The following is a 25,291-nucleotide window of genomic DNA, read 5'->3' as shown; positions in this document are numbered from 1 at the left end:
TTCTTACAATAAGAAGCTTAGATGATGACTAACCATCTAGATTGTAATTTTTGTTGCTATGGTTTTGCCAAAACAGAACCACTATCAGGAAAAGGCAAAAATTCTCCATGTGAACTCCTTACTTCATACTGATTTTAGCTGACCTTTTAAACTGAGATTTTGTAAGAAATGTTTGTCTGTATGGAAAAAATTATAAAACCTTAATTTGATGAGAAGTGAAGGACAGTCATCCAGGATAGCTCTTGCCGTTTTTCTGAATACCAGCCTAAATCAAATTAACATACGGATGGCTACAAGCTATAGCCATTTTGTTTCCTACTTTCCATCCTGCTAACCTTTGCAATGAACAGGACCAGGGAGAACAGTTCACAGTCATGGAATTAAACACAGCATGACAATACTACATTCTGAATATGCCTGATTCCTGAGTGCTTGGTTTAACAGCATCTCATGATTTTAATCCAATAAGAAATTTCTCTCTTTTATATACGTACGGTGTCAATATGCCCTTTAGTGAAGGAGATAGGGTACCTTAAACTACTGGCAACTTTACTTACTAATTTTGAATACTCATTATGGTACACAGTTTAATATGTCACATTCAATTTCTCAGTGAAGCATTGTATTATCAGTGAGTTTTTCAGCATCATTTGAATGTGCCTTAAATTCAGTTAATACTTTGAACAAAAAAGAAATGCTGAAAAATAATTATAAAATGTTCTCAGAAAACTTTAACTTTTCATTTTTACATAAATTGTTCTCTAAAAAAATTCTAAATTGAACTATTCTGTTTCTGTTTGAGAATTATTTTTTCTGTAGGGAACATATAAGAAATCTGCAACAATTTTTATATGAATTATGCAAAAATATTTCACAAAGACTAATTTTGTTTTCAGTTTAGCATTTTTGATTTCTCCTGAAAAGTATTTTTTTCTTTTTGCTAATTTATTGCATCATAAGTGAACATGCTATTTAAGAACATCCTTTAACGAATTTTAATGGATTTTTGCTGATACATGCACAGTGTTGGCATGAATTTCTCTGTTTTGTACATCTGTGTGCTGAAGGTTGTAAAAATAATTCAGTGGTAAAGATATGTGTGCTGGGTAATTAAAATGCTGGCATGTAAAGCAGAAACTTAGCAAAAGAGTGACTGAACTGTTACAGCAATATTTCATAAAGTTTCATAGCCAACTTTCCTTAAAGAAATATATTCTGTGATCTCAACATGTAGGATGTGTATATAGGAGTATATTTTATACACACCAGAAAAGAATTTTGTATATCTATCTGAAACAGAAGATTATCTAATAGTTCATATATGCTATGTTGTCTGGTGATGATTAACAGGGCAAAAACTCCTTTGGAGCCTTGTATTCATCTTTTCCCCTAGCAAAAAGGAAGGTCCTGTTATAGGCAGGAATCTTGAAAGCACTAAGCTGTCAAATTTACAAAGAAAAAAAAAATCTAATCAATCAGGCTCAGTTTGTTATAAAGGGCTTAGAACTAAAAGGATTTGGTCAAGTAGCAGACATCCTCCCTCCCCATTTCCAGATAGCCATAAGTATTGTTCTGTAATGAAGGCCATTTATCTACTAAAGGACTAGAAAGTTGAGAAAAGCTGCCTATGTACATTCTGTAGGTGTCTGAGCAGCTGAAACTGCAGCTATTAACCACAGACAGTGTTGGGCTACAACTTGTAAATAAATCAGTATAGATTTAGCAAAGTTTTCCTAGTGGGGTTTTTCATTCAACTCATTTCTTGTGTAAACAAATTTTACTCTAAGAAGTAGTTCAGCCCTGTAAATAGTCTGATGGGGGAAAATTTTGACAAGTTCTGATTGTGTGAAAAAAGGAAATCAGAATGGAAGTTCTGACTTGGTTTAAATACATTAAGTCTATACTTTGTATTCCTACCTCAGTTCTGTTTGCACAACATATTTTGCAAAAACATTATTTACAATTTATTTTCTATAATTTGTGATAATTATGTTGTACACATTGGATAAATAGAGCAAAGGACAAAGACACACAGAATTCTGATGGCTGAGCAAGATATTACAAGTTATCCTGCCCAAGTCTTTAAAAGATATTTGAGCAGTTAGCCAACAGTCTGTTTCAATAGCTGTCAGGCACACATGTATCTTAAAGACTGTGATTGTGCATTTACGTAGCACTAATCTCTTTTAAGCTAGTTTCTTCTGGCTAAACAAATAATGAAGAGCTAAGTTGCACCAAAGAGCAGTCAAGCTAATGAAAACCATGCCTTTGGTTATTTTCTCTGAACTTTAATCCCATTTGAAGTTTGTTTTTATTCTCATTACATATGTCATGGTAATAAAGTTAGAAGAGGCCATTCGATTATTTAGTTCGAGCTTCTGTATAATGTAAGCTCTTAATGTCTCCCTGTTATTTATATGTTTACTTTGTAACTTCTGTACAATGAAAGCACAAATAGAATGTATAATGCATATAGTGTTTTTCTGTAGAAGTATAAAGAATCCTTCATTTCAAATTTGCAGTATCGCTTTATCTGAGGATCACAATGGAATTTTAGGTTTGCATTTTAGCTCTTAAAATAATTTTAAACAATTCTGGCAGTAGTAGAAAAAACACTTTTGGGTACATAGATTAATTGTCTAATTCCTAAATAGTTTAAATCCTAAGCCTGTAAAATAAATTATGTATAGCTTGAATTTAAAGGAAGAAAGAATAATAGTTTTCCTTTGGGAAATAGCTTTAATTTTAAAAGAAAATCATTGGGTTTATGTAACTCTCAGCTGGGAATGCATTTGTTAGCAAAATAGCTATTCAGTGTTTTGAAACTTCAGTTCTGCCTAAGCTACAGGCTCAATAAGAAGTCAGCATACAGCCAGTTTACACTAAGGAACTAAGCCCCTAATGCACCTTGTTTGGCTTGGTTAGTAAAGAAATGACTGCAAACTAAGTTCTTGTAAAATGTGTCTCGAAAAATTAATGTGTGCAAGATAGTTGTGTGTATTTTCTTCTCCCGTCCTCTCCCATGGGATATAAGATGCTCTACAGGCACCACCAGACACTGAAACCTGGCTTTTGTGTAACAGCTTTCCAGAGCTTCATGTATTCCTTTTTTATTCAGCAAAGCAGCTTTGTTCTGCTTTCCCAATATTGTAGATTCATTTTCTCATTGCTCTAGGCTACACCAAGGAAGAATAGTGAAGCTGCTGGTTTTGATCCATAGATCTTCTGCTTAAATGTCCTCCTCCCCCTGCTTGTAGACTTGGCAGCCTCAGTGCTATGCTGTAGGCAATCTTGCACAGGGTGTCTGTGCCAGGTTACCTCCTTGTGACATACATCAGGTGCTCCTGTGTTATGAAGAATGTTGCCCTTCTTCCCTAACCTGGTCAGTAGGAAGCCAGCCTCACCAGATGGGGCTCCCCAGCCCTTTTCCTACCCCAGGAATGGTGTGGCAACAGCTTTCTGCATACAGGGATAAGTTATTCCTCAGATGCATTCAGACTCTTATGCACACACACACATCTAAGGGTGCCTTTTCAAAGTACTAAGTTTCTAAACGCAAGGCTTCATTTGTGTAACACCACAATCTGTGCTGTTGTTGCTACTTTTCTGTTTTGAAAAAACATTTCTCCCCACCCCCACCTCTCAACCCCCCCATGCCAATTTCACACCAGAAATTCATTAGTGCTTGGGTGCTTTGTTGTGTTTTTCTGGGGTAGGGATGGAAGGGAGTTGTTCTTTGTTGAGGTGAACTTCCTTAACTTCGTTTGGTTAAGCCTTCTGCTCACTGTAGAGCTTTCTCTGCCTTCACAGAGATGCTTACCAATAAATCTGTCATTGGTTTCGATGGCTGAATGTTTTCCTGATGTGATCAGGGGTCTGTTTGGAAGGGGGAGGTTTGCAAAGATATTTGGACGTGTGTCACAGAAGAAAACCATCACATTTTGATGTTCAGACACTGATAATTTAATGCAAAATCACAATGTGAAAAGCTCTGTATCCCATTGCAAGGTAACAACAGTTCTGGGACCAACCTCTATCATAGCATCTGCTTACATCTGTAGGGGTATTTTTTCTCCTAAGTAACACAGCTATCAGCTTCAAAGGGACAGTGAAGAATGAAAAAGAGGAAAGATCATGACTTTTTAACACCTGCCTCCTAAAAAGTGCGTGCATGTGTGTATACACTGTCCCATATGCATGACTCCAGAGTACTCAAAACTATTCTCTAATCCTTTTAACTGTGTAACTCCAAAGAGGTATCCTATGAACTTCTTATATTTTTTTATACTGGATATTTTCAGCTTGGGTTAGATCCTGCTAACTTTGAGGTTTTTATTGGCATTACTTACAGGTCAAGAACTATTCAGCTCTCAGAAAGAGCACTGATATTTGTCTTAAAGGTTTTGCCATGCATAAAAGGGAAAAATGGTGTTATTTCTATTGGTTCACCTTCAGACCACACAGCAAATTCAAACAGAAATAACTAAGTGAAGAGAAATTGCTAAGTGGAAGAAGGGGATAAGGAATATGTCTCTGAGCCTCAATCTGAAAGGTCACATACCTGGCATCTTATGAATGTCAAGTCTGAAAATGAAAAAGCAGTGAAAATAAACCAGTGCATTTGCATTGCTGGTTGGCAAGTTCCCTCACTAGCTCTTGCTGTCCTTCCTGTCAGGATCTGTCACTGTGAGGGAGATGATGAAAGTCCCCTCATTACACCGTGTCGCTGCACAGGGACCCTGCGCTTTGTTCATCAGGCCTGTCTGCACCAATGGATTAAAAGCTCAGACACACGCTGTTGTGAGCTCTGCAAGTACGACTTTATAATGGAGACCAAGCTCAAACCTCTTCGGAAGGTATGTTGCTTTTGAATTTCATTATCCTTCAGTGTCAAATAGCCACAATAGCAGTGCAGATCACTGCCCCAATTAAAGAAACATCTGCTTGTCCAAAATAGTTTTGTATTTGCTGTTGTTAATTCAGTCATGGTGATTTTATGTCTACATTTAAATTAGTTGATATGCAGCAGCAGAGGATTTTGACTGAAGACTCTTTCAGAGCACATGCAATGTAAGTGCACAAATAACATTTTTTAGTGTTTAGAATTTTTATCTGCAGCTTTTTCTTATTGCCTCATCTGCCTATTTTTAAGTCAGAAAGGAATCTTTCTCATCAAGTTTTGCTCCTGGATAACAACAGACAGTTCACTCAGTAGTTTTTACATTGAGTTGAGAATGACATACCAATGTGGAGACAGCAATTATGAAGTCAGTCAATTTAGCTGCATCTGTTCTAACTGTTACACTTGTGGGCAAATTAATCACTTGTACATTAAGGTTAGTTGATAGAATATAAACTACAGGGTGACCTTACATCCTGAAAGTCAAAGGTACGTTGTCCGTGCTCATCTGTTTTCCAGGATAAATCAATATAATGGTACACAGGTTGTCAGTATAGGGATGGTAAGGAGTTTGTTAAACAAATGTGGGGTTTATTTTCTTTGGAGTGAATTATTTCTCCTTTAATTTTTCTTTAAAAATGTTCCAATAATTTTTTTGTTTTCTTTTATCGTTGAAGTTTGAGTCAATCTAGAACAGGGCAAGTTTTGATTTAGAATAAATTTCAATGTGAGAGACCTTGAAAAACATTTTGAAACTATTAGCTTATATAAATAGTATATGGCTACATACTAATGTTTTGATGGCAAAAGACATTTTGATTTTGTCAGCCTCACGCAGGTAGCAGCAGTTCAGAGAAAGGAGAGCAAATGGAATTCCTTCTCATTTCCCATTCAGAGAAACTTTCTAGTCAGTTCCTGATGATAAACCACTTTTGAAGAGAGAATTAGGATTGATTTGATGAGTAAAGCTTGTGATAGGAAAGGACACAGTTCTCAAGTGCCAAGTAGATCTTTCCAGGGAGACTGAAAATTGAAACAGATGTAAATAAAAAAAGGATGACTGAAGACTTAATCATATTGACTTAGGGTTTAGTAATTGCAGATAAATTTTAACTAATGTGACAGGAAAGAGATAACTGCATAAAATCCCCTGCCTGTTGTATGTCTTTTGTTTTTTTTTTTTCTGAAAACAGGTTTTATTTCAGTGTTTTCTAAACAAAAGATCTCAGATTTAGTTCCTGTAAAAGAGTACATATTCAATTCCATACAAAACTTATTTTATTAAAAAAAAAAAAAGAAGGCAACTATTTTCCCTACAGTGTAAGTTTCAGGCCTGCTCCAGAAGATGCCATTTCCATGGCCATTAGTCCTGCGCTGAAGTGACATTGTAGAAGTGAGAGGGCCACCTCTCTCAGCCAGTTTTCATTTTAATCTCTACTCTCTACTCGTGATGTGAGATTCTAAAGTTTTGTTCTTTCCTGTGCATTGCAAAATACAGACTACAGAACTTAATTACATGCATCTATACTTTTGTTTTTGCAGTACCACAGAAGCAGAATTTAAATATATACCGAACTATTTGATTTGAGTGGTATATTACCATCTTTATTCATGCCTCAGCCTTTCATATACCCTCAATGTTTCCTAACAGCTTTTTATCATAGCAAAAATGTTTGAATATTGTATCATACAGCTGTTAGCACCCATAAGTGATAATGTGCAGCATACTGTTAGCATAAATCAAGATACCTTTACTAAATCAATAGGCCTGTGCCAATATGCTGCACTTATTTAATTACAGAATCCCTGAAAGAACCAGACATCAAATAAAACTTAGTTTAATCATTTTAGTGAGTCTCTGCCTTGAAGTAATCCTTTTAAGCATTGATCAACAGGTATTGCAAGTGTTTCATGTATTTGAGCAGGTCTAATTACTTGGCTGAATATAAAATTAGAAATTAAATATTAAGCATTGTTTAGTGTGTCTGTTTTATTTCTCATAGTCGCTGTTATGTCTATCTATGGTTATAGTAATACAGTTGCATTTGTAGCTTTACCTTTCAGCATTTGCAATCCATAATGCAGAATTTCTCATTTACAAAGTGACTTTATTTGTTATGAGTTAGAAAGTGGCAAGAAGCTTGTGGGAGTTCCTTACTGAGCTTTCTCAGGTAATAGCTTCATCCTGAGAAAATCACTTCTTCTTTAAAAAGGATGTAATCCTCGTAAAGTAACAACCTGCATTTCATATCTTTTGAATTTGGTGTTTGAAGCGTAGTAGAAACAGGAACTGAATGAAAATACTGTGAGTATGAAATGGATTAAAGTGTCAAAGATGTTCAAAATGCAGGAGGAATGTCTTCAAATGGAGATTTCTCCACAGGGTCTCACTAAACTTCAAAATACTTTTCATATTTAAATTTTGCTGTCCGGTTAAGATGTCTGGTATCTGATGAGATATGTTACTTCAACGCATTATCCCAGCAGATTATTCTGTGGTGTTGGATGTCTATTTCCTCTCCTGATTTTATTTAATCCTTGATAATAACTTGGTTTTGTGAAGCATTAGCAATATTGCACATCGTAGCCATGCAGTTACTCTTGGTCATTAAGGAAGAGCAAGTTAGTTTTTTGTTTAGGGAAGCATTATGTACCAGTTAAGGTTGATTTTCTTTCTGAAAGAAAGGGTATATGAATTAATCCCTTTCAACATTGGGGGTGTTCTTTTAGAACAGAGTGATAAGTTTCTGTTAAACTGAACAGAAGCAAAACCAGTGTTAAAACACTGATAATGAAAGAAACTTAATCTTGTTTATTTTGAATGTGTAGATATATCTTCTAAGTGTTTACTCTGCTTGTATTCTGTATTTGTATTTATACTGATAAACAGCACTTCAAAATTTGATACGAGGTTTCACACAGGAGCCTCAGATATGAGCCTGTCTTTGGGTTTTACACCCTTGAACTCTGTGGAACTTCTGCTATCATAAGAGAAGGAAGGAATGCTCTGTCTCCTCTTGTATCATTAACTTTATAAATAATCAGATAGTAATAAGAGTGATAAAATGTCTATGACAGCTTTAACTCCTTTACAGGAACAAAAGTTTTAAGTCCCAGTTGGAGATAACGTGGTTCAGAACCTTCCAGAGCAGGGCATTTAGGTTCTGGAGAGAAGTTTCAGAACACACTAACTGAAATTTCCATGCAAAGCAAAACTCGGTTCAAGCATATCGGTGCCCCTTTGTGGTCAGATTAGTGATTTACTGGTTAAATCAGTTTGAGAAAGATTTCAAAGGTTTGGTGTAATGCTGATTATACTATTGGATCAAAAGCAAATATTTAGTTTTACTGTAGTAGGTTAAAGATACTCTGTTTGCAACAAGACCATCGGAACAGTAAGAGCTGTGTACCCAATTAAGATGTATAGTTTGAGCCAACAGACAGCTTGGGGGTAATGCCCAGCTGCAAAGCAGAGGAATCAGCAATTCCACAGGCTCCTTAATAGAAATCATAAACTGAATCACCTATGGAAGGAACGGAAGAAAATCGGAATGCTGCTTTGAGAGCTTTGATAGATGAAACAAAAGTCTTAATTAAACCTTTAAGTACCATTTCTCTTGTAGACTTACTGTTTCACTTTGGAGCAGGGACACATCTGTTTCTGCTCTCCCTGTTGGAGTCAAAACTGCATAGGGGACTATTTTTTACAAAGAGCTGTCATCTGCACCACTTTAAATCCAGTTGTCAGAGCACTTAGATAATGTGTGAGAGAGCCAGATTCAGCTCCCTTCTCTATGCTCAACATAGTCCTAGAAAAAGAATAAATCTTTAAAAACATGACTGCCTGGGGGAGTTCATTCATAACTGGATGCTTTGTGGATAAATCTTGTTTTTTTTTTATAAAATCTGGTAGCGTGCAGGGTAAGTTCAGTGACAACAGTTAAGGGTGTTAATTTATTTTTGGTTCAGTGCTACCTATGTAATTCATATTTACATTCCTTACTTATGAATACGGTGGTCACTGCCAAAAGTGATGTAGCCTGCACAGACATCTTCATGAAATCCTTCTATGAAATCAAAAGTGGTCGCATTTGGAAACCATTTCTCCTACCAAAGTAGACTCCCAGAACCAGAAGCGACCTGCAGAGTCTCTCAGGAAAATAAAAAGAGAAACTTGGAGAACTCGTTATTGTAATGCTTGCTGTTCACTTCTTATTGCCCTGTGCTGTGAAGTATAAACCATCTGGCTTTTTCATCAGTTTTCTAATAAGGCTCATGATAAGAAGTGATAGCTAATATTGCATAGGTCAGGTAGCATTGACTTGCTGTGGGATTCATTGCCTTGTAACCCAATTTGGTGGATACTTTGCAATCTTTAACATAGAAGATCCTACATTTTCCTTTAACTTCTGGTGCAGCTACACAGTGTTGTCAAGGCAACCTGCTCTAGTCTTATCTTTTTTCCAGTAAACTGTCTCGAAACATTGCTAGCTGCAAATCATTTCTTGTAATATGTGGGGTCAGACACTTCACTAGTATGCACAAAGGCACAAAGCTATTACTTTCTTATTGGCTATCATGTCATTATAGTGAATAACTTTGTGCTCGAGGGAGAATGTGTATATTAAAGCTTTTACAGTAAAAATAATTCTATAGCATTTATATCCTATTGTGATGCCTCAAGGATGCAAAGGACTACATTGTTCAGACAGTTGTATGTCCAATTTGTGAGAGAGAGTAATAGAACTCTACCGCTAATTTATCTGTATATAGACCGCATGTTGTAGTTTTCAGAGTAATGTTGTCGTGCATTTTGTGCCATAACAAGAATAATAGACCTTAGCTTTCTTGTAATGGTAGAATTTGGGTTAGCTTTCAACCTCTGTATTTATTTCTCTTCCATTCAATATGGCTTTTATTAACACAGCTCTGGAACTTTGACAACAGATTCTGACCTCATGTGCTGCATACCTTGGAACCATCATAATATCCCCGTAGGTTTGCAAAAAGCTGTCTTCCTGTGATACTTTGCTGGTGTGATACTATTGTCGTTGCTTTGAACATGCATTCTTTTGAGAAGCTGTCGTGGTTTAAACCCAGTCAGGCAACTTGTTCACTCCCTCCCAGTGAGTGGTGTCGGGCTGACAACAATCGAGGTCCGTGTCGTCCCCCCCCCACCGGGGCTCTCCCCTTCCCCACTCCCGGAGGAACGGGGAGGAGGATCAAAAGAGTGCAACTCCCACGGGTTGAGACAAAAACAGTCCAGCAACCAATGTACACAAATCACCACCGCTACCACCAACTACAACAATGATAAGAGAAAATAACAAGGGAAGAGAATACGATACCACCGGCCAAGACACAAGTCCCACCAGGAAGCCCGTGTCCTTCCGGGTAACTCCCAGTCACCCCCCACCCCAGCCATGACGTGCTGTGGTATGGAATACCTCCCCGGCCAGCCTGGGTCAGGCGCCCCGCCTCTGCTTCCTCACGGCTTCCCCTCCTCCCTGGCAGAGCATGAGCCTCACAAAGTCCTTGGTCAGGGTAAACATCACTTAGCAACAACTGAAAACATCGGCTTCACCAACATTGTTCCCAGGCTTGAAGTCAAAACACAGCACTGCACCAGCTACCACGAAGGAGAAACATGACTGCTACTGCTGAACCCAGGACAAAAGCAAACAGAAAAAATCTTACACCATAACATGAAATTAAAACTGTCATCTAATTAGCTGCTAGTAATCAAATTTGCTCCTTCTGTTGTTTGGTAGCATGTACAAAAGCAAAAGGAATTCAGGAGATTGTCCACATCTGGACAAAAAAAAGTGTTACCCACTTTTGCACAGTACCATGAACATCAGGTCTGGAAGGTACAAACCCTTTTGTGCTTTCTGAGGCTGAAAGAAACAGTTTGGTCTGAGCTGGTTTACACCTTGGATCAAAATGTTTCATTTCCATTTCAACTTGTGGGTCCTACCCTATCTTGCAGTTCAGCAGCCTCTCACTTACTTTGTAAGTGCTTGGGGTGTTCTTGTCTCCTTTTCATTTTTTACACAAAAAGTATAGCTATTAATATAACATTTGAAAAGCATAATCAACCCAAGCATTGACCTAAACCAGTCATTGTAATTCGTGGACTTCTGTAAAAATTACATTTCTGCTGTTTCATTTTGAAGCTAGGGATTTTACCAGCTCAAATGGGACTGGGCTGCTACTCATGATCTGATCTGATTAATGTAAATATTAATTTCTCACATAACTAGCATGTACATTTTTACAATGGTATTTGCCTCAAATTTATTTTACTGAGACTTATTGATGTGAGATGATCTGAACGGAGTTCTAGTTCACAGGCTGATGCTTGCTTATTGGTGGAAGGCATGCAAAAAAAAGCCTTCTCTTGAACATAGGAACATAGTGATATTCTCTTGAACATAGCAGTGTGGTACTTGATCTAAATTATGATCTAATGGAATAATTATCAGTTTATTCAGTATATTTTATTACTTTAATGTTATTTTAATTTTATTCATGTAGCTTTTTATTAAAATTATTTGGAAAAAACAAGATTTTTTTTTTCTCCAGGAATTAGTCAGATCTTTATTCATTTTATTGATTTATATCTGTCAAAATTGGAATGTAAAGCATTTTTTGGAGGTCTTCCAGACTGAATAGCTTCCATCAGCTCTTTGCCAGAGCACTGGACTGTAGTTTTATGTTAATTACCATAGTCTTTCCTCATCACAAATTTTCTTTATTTCATTTTTATTTAATTGGATCAAAAGAATCTCTCTTGTGGGAAAATTAAAAGACAGGGAAGGTAACTGTAGCTATTCAATGAGAAATCAGTATTCTTGTTAAAGTCATATTACTAGACAATGAAGCACATTGGCTCCTTTTTTTAATCTTTGTTACATGGCAATTCAGATAGATGCATATATACTGTTTATGCAGTTGCAAAAATAAAATGCATCTAGATATGTTTAAACAGCAATGTATTTAAAATTACCAGGGTTTTGGTATACATTTAAATTAAGCTACATCTTTGTGATGATTCAGACTGTTTTGGTTAAGGGAAGCTCAGAAGTCAGGTTACATTTTCTATACAATGTAGGTCAGTTGCTTTTACAACTTCAGGAAAAAAATGACCATTTAAAAAGAATTAGTATTCAGCTTCACTCGTACTATTAAATTAGTGAGTGATGGGGGAGAGGACTGATAAAAGCATCTTTGATCTATAGAGATAGAAAATGAGTTTAAAAAACATGCAAAATGTTCATGAGGTTCATCCAGCAGTACCAAATGGCTATACTTCATTCAGTGACTTTCAGATATGGCTGCTTTCTGTTTCCAGGCAACTGTACTCCTTTTCTCACAAGAGTCCTTAGCCTGCAAGGGGACCTTTGTGCCCTTCCTTCCTCCACTTGCTGCTGTTCTTCTCTCTGTTCCTGTTAAGTTGTGATGCTGAAGGGCTTTGGGCTGTAGTGATGTAACACACACTTCTGTAGGCCAGGTTGCGCAGCAAGTTCCCCAGGTAGTTCCCCTGGCTTTAAGTTTTTATTCTGTAAGACACAAATTAGATCTCTAAGGAATTTTACATATTGGAAAGATTGTTTAAACTAGTTACGTATTAAATGGGAGAATCAAGGACATGATCAGTAAAGAAAAAAGACAAAGCACACATAGCACAAGGCAGTAATAAGAATTTTCATGCTTGCACTGTTTCAAGAGAAAGCAAACATAGATGAAAAATATTTTCTAAGTAAGTGGAAGATGGAATAACTAATATTCTGTTGTAACTCCCAGAGAAGACTCTGTACACCATTTATAACTGCAGCTAAATAAACAGAAAGTGTATTTGTTGATTTACCTTTTCATGTGCCACCAGTTTTATTTCATCAACTCTAATTTCAAAATGCATGCTTCAAGATACTTCTCAGCAGGCTAAACAATTTGATATCGAGGAAATTAAGCAGTGTGATAAATACTGAACAGAAGGTGATGCAGGAAAAGACTGTAACAAAACTGTGATCATATAATAACTATGTCTTAGGTGCCTAAGAGGAATTTCACTTTAATTGGACAGGACTAAAGAAATTTGGAGAAGCGTGCAAGACTATGTAATGGGATGTTGATCTCCAGCATGTTGCTATATCCATCTTTCTGTCTAATTCCTCTCCTTTTCCTATTTCTAGCATGCTATCCCAGCCTTCTGTCCACATCCATCACACTGTTTAAGGCGTTTAAGATATGCAAAGGGAGCCCAGGCTACTTGGTGTCTGGAGACAGAAACTTTGGCACAGAATGTTGGGAGATGGATTGTTATGGCTTCTGTAGTGGAGGAAGGGCTCATCTTTGCTTTGACCCGAAACAATCCATCTCAAATACAGCACTGAGCATGTGTCATGGCTGCTCTTGTATTGCCTGTAGAGTACACGCTACAAAATGCAGCACTCCCACCTGCTTTGTCTGGAAAATGGAATCTCAGCTTAACTGCTCTTGCAGCAAAATTATGATCTGTGCTTTGTGGTATGGTAGTTAGATTGATTGATTCTTTTTTTTCATGTGCAGTTTTGGGGGGATTTTTTGGTATGCCTAAGTTGTTATTTGAGAGCTGGACTGTGATTTAAAGGCATTTACTACTTAGTGACTGCAGGAGAATGTCTGGCGTTCAATTAGGTGTGCTGCTCTTTTGGAAAGACAGAGGAGAGAGAGGTCAAGATGACTAGCTGCAAAGAGAATAAAAGTGACACACAAACCAGATCCTTTCAATAGAATGATTGTAGAAATACTGTAGGAAGAGCAGGTAAAAGCATCTGTTTCTGTTCTTAACTGTGATAGAATTCAGTGGAGACATAGATTCTACCCGTTTTTTTCCTTGCTTCTTTATGGGTTGCCCATATGTAGCTTGTTTTTTTCATTTTTGAGTAATAAAGGCATATGCCCAGGCACCTAACATAAATATTTTCTAGAGTTCTAGATGTGTGTCTCATGTTTTCAGTACCAGACATTATCTATAGTTTTGCATTGTGGTGATAGTTCATTCCTGACCAGTGGTTTAGTGTTTCACCTGCAGTTTATCCGTCAGGATCATCTTTTTAGATGAGGTAGATGAAATGTACTGTGCTAGGAGATGATGTTCCTTTTCTTAAATAGCTTACAAGGCAAGAAAAGAAACAGCAATTGTAAAAGGGAAGTTCATGATAGGATCAAAGTCTGATCATGTAGACTTCTAATGAACAAAGAATTGGTTAATGTTGTATCAGCGTTCAAAAAGGATGCTTGGAAAATAAACATTTGGTAGAGTACTTTCACATTCTATATGTTGATGTAATAATTTCTAGCAGATGGGAGCTAGGAAGAAGTACCCAGTATGGAGAGATTATGCTATAGTTACTTGCCAGGGGGTTTCTTGCACATTTCTCTGAAGCACCTGGTATTGGCCTCTGCCTGAGACAGACTATTGGATGAGAGGGACATGAGGTCTCACTAGTCCTGTATTTCCAAAGCATAGTATTTTTTTTTCTTGTTTAGTCTGTGTTGGGATGATGAGGATGCAGACACTGAAGTTCTAGTTGTAAATGACAAGTTTCCTCAATGGTACTTTCAGATTGCAAAAACAGCTACTTCTTTTTAGAAATTGTCTTCTCTAATTGCTTAATACCCCCATTTCACACTTTTTAAGGGTCTGCTAATTGATGACATACACAGCTAAAAAATTGCCTAAGTTTGTGAAGAGTGCACCATTCAAGTCCAGCTCTTTTAACTGTCAGTTAATAAAGACTGGTTTTCATAAAACTGAATTGTTAGTCTTTACAGATGATAATCTTAAAGTGTTTATCAAAACGAGATTTTCCATTATGTGGTTCTTTTATTACTCTAGGTATGCATATCCCACATAAAGGCAAATTAAAGTGTGCTTGTCTTTAGATATGCACCCATTTCTGGTTCAGTTTTAAACTTTTAACAGGTGTTTTAAATACACCAAAGACATCCATTTGAATTTCAGAGAGCTTTATTTAGTGTCACCTGGGGACAGAAATAGATTTTAGGCAAACTTCAGACAGGTTTGCCAGAGGATTTGTACCAGCTCATCTAATGAGCTATATGGATCAAGGTAGGGTTGTGCATTGATATGGCTCTATGATGCACCATACAAGTTGGATTTTTTTATATTGATTTGACTTTTGTGTACTATGGCTAATGTTGCAGGTCTTCTAATCTTGATCCTTACAGGATTTTTTTTTTCCTCTGGGATGTACCTTTTGATGACAAGCAAAAACAAACACCTTTTTTTTTTGCTTTTGTGAGCCTGCTCAGTTCTTCCTCTCTAAAAGTGCTCTGGATTTGTTTGGGGAAAAGAATACAAAGGAGGTGTTTTCAGAGGCCAATCCCTTTTCCTTTCAGCCATCAGACCTGACACAGTCTGTTGGACTGCATGAGGGGCGCTTCTTGAAGAAGGGTGCAGTGAGGCATGCATCATCACTTAGGCACAGGCTGTAGCCACACGTTTAGGTGGCATGGAGTGGCTTTTAGTCAAATTACAAGGTTTGAGGTCTCATCTCTCATCAGCACTTCAAATCTGCACGAGGCTATTTTGTTCTCCCAACATGTGTGGAGCCCTGTTGTCCTTTATTACTATTATTTCTCCCTCCTCCACCCACTGAACAAATTCCATTCCTGCAAACTACTGTTGGCAGCTGCTTTCCTCCAGCTGGTAATGAACAGTTTACTGTGGAGACTGAACCAATTAACACTGCAACGAGTGACCAGAAAAGCCTGCCTAACCCACTCAGTATACTCTAAGCTACATGTTCAGACTACTGACATATCTTGAGTGCTTGGCTCACTTCATCATACACTGCCCCAGTTCTTTAAAGCTTTTCTCAGAAGTGTGTATTCCTAGTTTGTGTGCAGAGTGCAGTTTCTATGACAGCCACTAGTAAATTATTTTAGCCTTCACTTTGCAGGCATGATTATTCCAAGGTAGAGGTTGGCTCAAGGTCTTTCTTTAGATTGTAGAAAGAATCCAGAAAATGTTGTGTGATGACTTTAGCTCTAGGTGAGAGCAGAAGGATGTCCTTCCAGCTCTGGGTACTGTTTACATTCCGTTTGTTGTCATTTTTTTGCTAAATGATGGATAGGGAGAAATATGTCAGAACGGGAAAAATATTTAATATTAGCAATGTCATGGCCATATAAGATTCCTCTGTCAAGTCTCCTTGCCTGCAATTTTTAAAATCGGGGCTCCTGAAAATACCCAGGGGTTAGAAGTCGAAGCATTTATAGCATGTTTCAAAACAGCCCATTAACTTCACCTTCAACTTAGCATCGTCAGTGATGAGCTCCTACAAGAGAGAGACCTTCGGTTGTAAAGGTTTGAACCTACAAACCTGAAGTAGATATGGAGTTGCTTCAGGACATCTATGTAGACAAAATCTCATGGCCAACGTCAGGGAAGATTACTACTAGCAGGAGGCAATGTGTGAACACAAAATGGTGGATGGGGTCAGGCAGGCAATCAATCTACAATCTGAAAGGGGGGGAAGGGAACACAAGCAGCAATCTGCAGAGTGCGATTCTGTGATGTGGCAATAGCTTTTGTGTGTGAATCAGTGAGAATCTTTTGGTTCTGCATTGGGCAGTCATGAAACCACTTTGCAGAAAGCTTAAGTATGGGAGGGAATTAAAACTGCAGATTTACTTCTGTTAAGAAGAGAGGCTGTATTGGGATCTCTAGAATATGAAACAGACAAACTGTTTTCAGAGGATATTAAGAAAATATCCATCTTTATTTGTTGATACTGATTAACCAAGCTTCTATTAGAAATGACATGCAGGGAGGTAGATTTTGGTCCTTTAAAATAAACACCAGGGATTTTATGAGACTATGTTATAGGAAAGGGAAGTGGTTGGCTGCATGTGATTTAGATGTTCCCTGTGGGTAGGCTGTATTTTATTTTGGTTTTGTTTTGATTTTCTTTTTCTTTACCCAGAAGACTCATGACTGCAATTTGTAATTGCAAGAGTGGGTTTTGAAATCAGTAACCATTCTCTTAAAATTTCAGAGTCTTTAAGAATCAAAACCAGAGCACGAGGTAAGAAACTTAGTGTTTTACAGCTGCCACTTTCAAGATTATTACAAATTTATCCAGCAGTAAAGCACAGGAACTCAGGCCGAGGTGCATATCGTGCTTTAGAAGTAGCTGTAAGTGGTGGTTGGGGTGGGAGGAGTATTTCTTGTCACATTTACAATCCACCTTCTCTCCTTTGACAATTCATTCTCTCTTCCTGGTAGGAGCCTCTGACGCAGGTAGACAGTCTTCTATCACCCTCCAGTGGTTTGCAGAGCACACTGCAAGTGTAATGTTCAGAAAGCTTATTCAGAAAATAGAAATGGGGCTGGGGCTGTTTCAAGTTTTCTTCTTGGGATATGCATTGTTCCATTATGGAGGGTTTTTTGGGGGCGACTTGTGTAAAAGGTGTTGCAGTCTTCAGATGTTACAGAGGGTCTTGGCACACCTGTTCTGGCACACCTGTTTTGTGGAGCATAATGGTGTTCATGCAATTGCTTGCATTTGCAAGACATTAAACCATCTGCATCTCTCATGATTTCCTGTCTGTCTGTATTGCTGTCAGGATTAAGGAATCTGTGAGTGGGGACAATCAGATGTACAACAGTGAAGGGGTGCTTCAGAGGTGGTTGGGCAAAAGCTAATGTTTGGGTGTTTGTCTATCAGTTTAGTCTCAGTAATTTGTAAGTCATTATAAATGTCTCCTCTGGCTGTTATTGTTTCTTCTATTTCTTTTCTTCCTTCCAGTCTCTTTATGTGTATTAACATATGAGTTTCCAAGGAAAATTGCATTTGGGCACTTTTTTTTGTGTTATTTTTCTGTTCTTCGTGGCTCTGCTATTCTATCCGTGGCATGTCAGGGTGTCATCAACCTGATGGTTGCACACTTTTTTGGAGTACTGATGAAAATGATAAAAGATGATGCATTTTATTTTACCTTGTTATCATGAATGTAGAACTTATGCCATGAGAACTGCAGAAGCTTCCAAATACAGAAGGGGTGAATTTCTGAGTGGTTAAGGAGGCATTGATATGCTGTGTGACATGGTAGCACCTGCCAAACTTATCCACATAACTTTTACTTGTACTTTAGGACTCAATGTAGCTTAAAGGGGGTGATGCTTTCACTGCTCAATATATTGTGGACTTTGCTATGGATTTTCAAGCGATTTTTTATTTCCCTACCTATGCTTTTATCCAAGAAAGTCTGTGCTAACAGAAACAGTCAAATTTTTGATTTAAGCCAATTGCAAATATCCTAAAATCGTGAAATGCACTTTTTTTCTGCTCCAGGACAACATAAATTGTTGGCTTATCTACTAACATCAGTTGTCTACTAGAGAGTGACAGTGGTCACGTAGTACTCTCTGTTCTGCCAAGATAAAATACATGAGTAGGACAAGAAAATTGCGTAGCTACCACAGGGCTCACCAGGAGTAAAGCACAAAGTTTAATTGAACTTCCCCTTCTGAGTTCAGCCCATCATGACTAGAGTTGGAGAGGAGAACTGGGACTGCAGCTGGGGCAGGGCAGAACAAAAGCACTCAAGAGGTTTAATTTCTCCCAAGTACTCTGATCTCCCTGTGTCTGTGTGAGCAGGTCTCTAGTTCCTTTCTTGTATCCCAGCTGGGACTCTGCACAGTCCTCCAGTTCCATAATGACCCATGTCCTGGTGACCTCTCCAAGTCCCCTGCCAGCCAGCTTATTTCTGGTGTTAGACTAGACACACAGGCATGCTGTCTGGTGGGAGAAGGAAAGGGGCCAGCGAAAGGAATCAGTCAGGCAGGCCTTGGCTTGCTTTCTGGCTGGATCTGGTCATGGGATGTTAGCATAAAAGGTCTGCTTTAGCCCATTTCTGCTAGCTTCCTCTCCTGATATATCTTTCTTGTCAATCTCAGCAGAAGTCTGTGAGCTTATTCCTTTATTTACCTACCCTGCCTGTTGGTCATTCAGGTTTCTTTTTCTTTGCCACTTACAAAATGTTTGCATTTAGAGAAATGGGAACAACCTTCTTGTTTGACTTTAAAATTCCATATGCAATAGCTGTATTTGTCCAGGTGTTCAGATAGATACTAAAGCTTTTGTGTATGTTGCAGAGAGTAAAATGCTTGTAAGGAGACTGGAGGTATACATGACAGTGGAAATTTAGCTCAGAATCTTCTCTCCAGTAGACCAAAACACACAGCATCAGAGTTGAGACTGCAAAAAAACTTCTGTTTATGAACACAGTTCATTCTTTATTATGTTCAGCTTTGATCTCTCACAAAGCATCCACAAGTAAATGAAGGGTTAAGGTAAAATCCCTTCTTCCATGTGGACAAAGACCACTTTTTCTTTGGAAAGAAAGCCTTTTGCAAGGCTTGAATTGAATTTTTGCTGCAAAAAAGATAAGTCTCTAGGTCAAATGCTGTGTAACCTGGCGACTGTAATGATATGATAAGACTGATGATAATGCCACAGTCTGTCTGCTCAATACTACCTACGTGAACTACAATGAATATAAGTTTCTGGGTTTTTTGTTGGTTTATTTACTTTTTTTAATGCCTCCCATTTTCCCAGACTGCTGTACAGAACCCAGTAAGCTTAGTTTTCATTCCTAAGTAGATGTATCAGAAAATGAAGTATTAGCTAGGAAATAAACTGCTAGCACTGTCTCTTTGTATATAACTCAGGAAATATGTCAGTTCTTCTATACAGTTATTTAAGGCTTGTGATTGTAAAACTTTAGCAAGGGCTAGAAAATGCGCCAGAGATTGTGTTTTGAGGTGACAGCTCTGAAATGTGCAAGTTTAACTGCCACTAAAGACTGAAACTTGTTTGGTCCAGTAAGTACTGTTGTAAAACTAGGGGCAGGAAGAAGCATTTTTGAAAGTTAGCCCTCTTGGTGACATTGCATTAACATTTTAGTACAGTTGTGCTCCTTCAAAATGTGACAGGACAGCAAGCAGTAGTCAGACAAGAACTGCCATACTGGTTCAGGTTAAAGTGTAAACATCTATCTTTAATGCTAACTATCTCCAAAACTATACATAAGCAATTTAGGGGAAATTTGCTATTTCCCTATAACAAACCAAAACAAAATATGAAAACCAAACTAGCCAACAACAACAACAAAAAAGCTCCAAAGCAACCCGAAACAAGGAAAACAAAGCCAAACTCATACCTTCAAAGCAAATTTATAGCACCTCGGTGCTCTGAAGTGGCCAGTGGTTTTGAGCCAGGTTTAGCACCTGGAAAAGACTAGGAACCACTGCAGGAGTGCAGTAAAGGTATATGTAGGCAAGCAGCAGCTTTGCTGTGTCGGTCGTCTGTGCTGGGGCCTGCACACTGTAGCACAGTTCAGTTTTGCATGAGCACGACTGCAGGGAGGTGGCACTGTTGTATTGAGGTTTGTACTTGTTCCATGTATCAGATGCTAGCGACCAGCTCTGAGATTATTCATTGGAATTGAGGCATTTTGGTTTTAAATGTCATTCTTTCATCTGTTTTTCAATGTAAGCGTTTTAGTAGGGAAGGGGTTTATTTTAAAGAAGTGCTGAAAAAAAACTACATCTTCACAAGGAAGATGATTAAAAATTGGCCCAAAGAGTTGCATTGTTTAAATGCAGAGAATAGCTTATTTCATCTTAAAATAGCCTTAAGATAGGATTTATTGCCATAATTCACAGATGTATGATGGATTTAGGGCCATAATTCACAAACGTGTGCCTGGAAGACCCTTCTTGCATTACCAAGGCCAACTGCTTTCACGTACAATCATTTCCATGTAATCATCTTTTCGAGTTTATTGAATTTAATCCTCAATGCTATTGCATTTCTTATGCTCTTAATTTATGGGAAGTCTGTTCCATAACTGCATTCCTCTAAGTCTAAGCAACTGAGAATAGCTGAGAACAGCGTAAGTATTAAAAACTAAAGTCTGGGTTTTTTTAATTCTCTCATCACCAGAGGTGTGCATCGGGTAAGGTTAAAATGAATATTCAGCCTCTTACCTGTCTATTAACAGGTTTTGGCTGTGCTGCAATGAGATTACTTCAGATGTCATTTGCAAGCAGACAGAAACAGAACTCTTGATTCCTCTGAATCTGTAAAAGTAACACCATTATGAATTTTACAGTGACGATGCACATACTACTGTAATGTGTATTATCAAAATAAAAGGATTTGTTAATTTTATTAATTACTGCTTTTTTTTTTTCTTTTTGGTAGAAAGAGAATCAGTTTATTGTACTATTTTAAAATTCTAACTTTTATTTATTTTTTTTCATTACAGTGGGAGAAACTACAGATGACAACAAGTGAGAGGAGGAAAATAGTTTGTTCAGTCACATTCCATGTAATTGCAATTACCTGTGTTGTTTGGTCATTGTATGTTTTAATTGACAGAACCGCTGAGGAAATTAAACAAGGCAATGATAATGGTAAGTATCTTCTACCTTCCTCAATCTTGTTGATAATGGATGGCTTTGAGAGGCAGGTATGTAACCAGTCACATTCTGTTCTTAAATGACAGCTCACTGATACATGGCTATAGCAATTGCTTTAATGCAGAAGTAATAAGTGCATCAGTGTTAAAAGCTTGTTATGCCCTGCAGAGAGACCTCTACTTAGTGTAATCATTGCCATGGCTTAACTAGCCTGCTGTTTTTTCTTAGGTTAATCTCCCATTATCTAGATATTCTGAAGTTCAGACAAAAAGCTGAGTCAAATTCAAACAGCTCAGTGCAAGTTCAGGTCAAAAAATAGTGATTTGTTTATATTACCCACTTGAACCTTGATATCCTGTAAAACACGATAGAGCCCCTTCATCAACAAGCTTCCTTATACAAAGTTCCAAGAGACTGTGTTCCAGTTGTGTTAGTCCTTCATGTAGGACTTACGAAATATGGAAAGCCATCCCTGCATCCTTTTGAATAGAATTTCATTGTGAATGCCGGTTGCTTTTACTTTGAGGGTGGTCAAACACTGGAGCAGAGAAGTTGTGGAGTCTTCATTTGTGGACATACCAAAAACCCAACTGGCCATGTGTAGCAAAACATGTGTTTAACACTAGGTTTCTTTGTACCCTCTGTGGAAACTGTGTTCCAAACTGAACTACTGTTTTCCATTTCAAATCTGTTTAGTCTTAAATTTAGTCTTAAATACGATCATGATGATAAAAGGCTTTTGAGTTTCTATCTGAATTAACTTTAAGTGCAGTAGAAGGACAAAGGTCTGTAGCTTTGTACTATGCTCTCAAGTTAACACAGAAAGCAAAACAGGCAGAGCTTTGTGCCTTGATAAATATTTGATGATACTCCTGATGCTTGCCTTTCTTCCCTGTGAGAGGAAAATATGTAACAAGCCTCAGTAACTCACAGATGAATGTGTACTGTATAGTCTTGTTTTGCCTCCTTTCTAGATGGGTAGCCCTATTTTCCATCTCTCAAAAAAAATGGCCCTAAGGACAGGACTAGGAATGGCTTTGAACTTCTATTTATAAGTACAACTAGGTGATCCTACTCATTAAAAGGGGGAATGTAGTTCTGTGGATTAGCTGAATTCACACAACAAAACAGCTGACATGAATTTTTGTTGTTATATAGAATGCATAATAATCATATTAATTAATTCCTGGTAGGCTGAAAATATTTATGATTTCCATAGAATTCAGTGCCTACCAAATGTAACGGATGATTCTCCACCCTAAAAAGTGGACAGAGATACACCTTGAAGCTCCTTAAACCATGTAAAAATAACTGTTTACTGAAGAGAAGTCTATTGCCCCCATGTTGGCAGGGGTGATACTTTTACAAAATCAAACCTCTAGGAGGAAGAGGACAGGGAAGAGCCGTATCTGTAGTTTGCTTTTCTCTTCATTATCTCTCTTCAAATGGGAAATGCTAGGAAAAAGACAGTGAACACAGGAGGAAAAAACACTTTATAAACATCTTTAGAGGAGAAAATCTGAAAGCCCTGAGCACTAGTACTGTTTGTTAATATTGTGTAAGTTTAAAAACCTCTTTTTAACATGTATCTTAAAATATTTAAAGGATTTGTTTTTTTTCCTCCTTATGAAAGCATATGATAGAAATAAATGAAAGTGTAAACCTTGTCATTGGTAAAACTGTCACTGGTCAATAGAAAGGACAATTTAAAACCTATTTAAAATATTCTAAAATTTATATGGCACCACTGGAAGGGAATCAAGTTTCACATAAATTTGCTCTGCGTGAAGAAGCAGGTCTGAGCTTTACCTCTCCTAATAAATCTCAAATTTGTTAAAATACAGCAATTCTGGAATATACTGCATGATGCAAAATTCACTGTGCCATACCAGTTAAGCAACAAATGACACTTTCTGTATAACCATGGATGAAGCAGCAGCAGCACATCTTTAATTCTAAGAAGTGGAAGAAACTCTGAACGAAAGCAGAGCTGTTTATTCAGCCTCTTTCTTCTGAGCTCAGCACTCCAGCTGTGACTTGCCGATTCTAAGTGCCTTTACCCACTGATAGGCTTAGTCAGATGCTAACCGTACTGTTTTCACCTTTAAAAGCAAGAAAGAGACAGTGATATTTAAACCCAGTTATTAAAGGGGAAAATGAGAGAAAGAACACATCACTGTATATGACACCTTGGCAAAGTGTTCTTTGTTACTTCTTCTGATTCCAGGAACAGGGAATTGAAGAAAGGTTTGACAAACATTTTGTGAACAAATTTAACAAATACGTAAGGATTTGTCTGTGGCAAGTTCAATTAAATAGAGTAATAGCAGTTTAGGCAGATACAAAGTGATTTCAAGGTCTTTGTATGCTTTCATTTTGCTGCAAATTAAAAAAAAAAAACCAGCACCATCACTTAATAGATTGTTACTATTTCAAAGTACTGCTATGACAGAGAACACTACAGCTGCCAGTGTTACCAAGCATTATACTGCCTTTGTGCAAGTGGCCTTTCACTTATTATTTGACCAAATTGTGGTGAAGTCAGTTGAAAGTGGGAGGCAGATGTAGTTTCTTGTCTGGCCTATGGGACAGGAAACTGCTGCTGTTTTCTGCTTGAGTCACAACTGCCCCAATAGCATGTACATACCCGGAATTCTTAGCAAGTAAGTGGCTTATTTTCAAAATATTTTACTGAAACTCAGTGCTTGATATTCAATATATAACAGTGGTAATTTATATAAATGTTTTATTTTAAAGGTGTCCTTGAATGGCCATTTTGGACAAAACTCGTGGTGGTGGCCATTGGATTCACGGGGGGCCTGGTCTTCATGTACGTGCAGTGTAAGGTGTATGTTCAGCTGTGGCGCAGGTTGAAAGCCTACAATAGAGTGATCTTTGTTCAGAACTGCCCAGACACCACCAAAAAACTGGAGGACAAGAACTCTTTGTGCACTCAGACCTCAGATATCAAGGACGCAGTAGTGGTGCCAGTAGCACAGACAGGTACAAACTCTCAGCCAGAAGCTGAAGAAATGATGTCTGAGGTCATGCCAGTTTGACAGAGGCAGCACTGTTTCTTCCTTGCAGAATAAGGCGTAGTGTTTTGTACACTACAGATGCTAAAAGAGAGCAGAAACGACTGCATTTTTTTCAGTTAAAAAGAACAAAAAAAACCACACAGAAAACAAAATCCTACAAGGAAAATGGATCCAGCAAAGCAACTTGTTACTGTATGGAATGTGACCGTTTGTGAAGTAGTTCCTCAATTAGTCACCAAGTGTAGTGAAAGTGGAAGTAAGTGTAGAAAGTGCAATAGAGAACAGGTTTAACAGACAATGCCAAACCAATGTGACAATAGTACTTTCTTTTTTTTTCTTTTTTTTTTTTTTAATTTAAATTTGATGGCTGGGAAAGTAGGAAGAGACCTGATAGAATCATTTTGTTTACAGAAAACAAAAACCTTTAATCTGTTTACTACTAAGAGTTGTGTATTTGCTATTTATCTTCTTAAAGATACACCTCAAGAGGGTACCAGTCAAGTTATATGCATTAACGAATGTTATATATATATAATAATATATATATATAATGCATAGCGAAGTACAAAGAGCTGTATCTCAGTACTCATTCTCTAAGCCTCATGTGGTAACAAATATTCATGTGACTGCAGTGGAGCCTGAAAGTTTGGACAGCTGTGTCAACTGAGGATATTTGAGACATTTGAAGGGTAGTATTGTTCTGAATATGCCTGAATTTTTGAAAAGTAAGTAACTCCAACCAGCATAAACTCATGTCTCCATAAGCTACAGATATTTTTTTAAGTACAGCTGTCTGCAAAACAAAAACAGGAAGGAGAAAATGTGTAGGTATGTATTTAGAAGAGCGGCTCA

At 37.6% G+C, this 25,291-nt stretch overlaps 1 protein-coding gene across 6 annotated transcripts in view; it reads left to right on the top strand.

The window, feature by feature from the left end:
- The window catches only part of MARCHF1 (membrane associated ring-CH-type finger 1), a 152,341-nt gene extending 127,392 nt beyond the window's left edge, over window positions 1–24,949 (top strand). For all 6 annotated transcript variants that reach the window (XM_062612681.1, XM_062612523.1, XM_062612439.1 and 3 more), the window contains 3 exons: window positions 4,676–4,856; window positions 21,248–21,395; window positions 24,159–24,949. In XM_062612681.1, coding sequence (XP_062468665.1) covers window positions 4,676–4,856; window positions 21,248–21,395; window positions 24,159–24,460 — 631 coding nt within the window. In that variant the 3' untranslated portion in view covers window positions 24,461–24,949. The remainder of the gene's footprint in view (window positions 1–4,675; window positions 4,857–21,247; window positions 21,396–24,158) is intronic.
- Window positions 24,950–25,291: the final 342 nt, after the last annotated feature.

The sequence above is a fragment of the Pezoporus occidentalis genome, unplaced genomic scaffold (assembly GCF_034315485.1).
Source record: "Pezoporus occidentalis ecotype Australia unplaced genomic scaffold, CSIRO_AGI_Poc_V1 ctg1, whole genome shotgun sequence".
In the NCBI taxonomy this organism is placed as follows: Eukaryota; Metazoa; Chordata; class Aves; order Psittaciformes; family Psittacidae; genus Pezoporus; species Pezoporus occidentalis.
The sequence above is the reverse complement of the archived record's forward strand: the minus strand, read 5'-3'. Positions and strand labels throughout refer to the sequence as shown.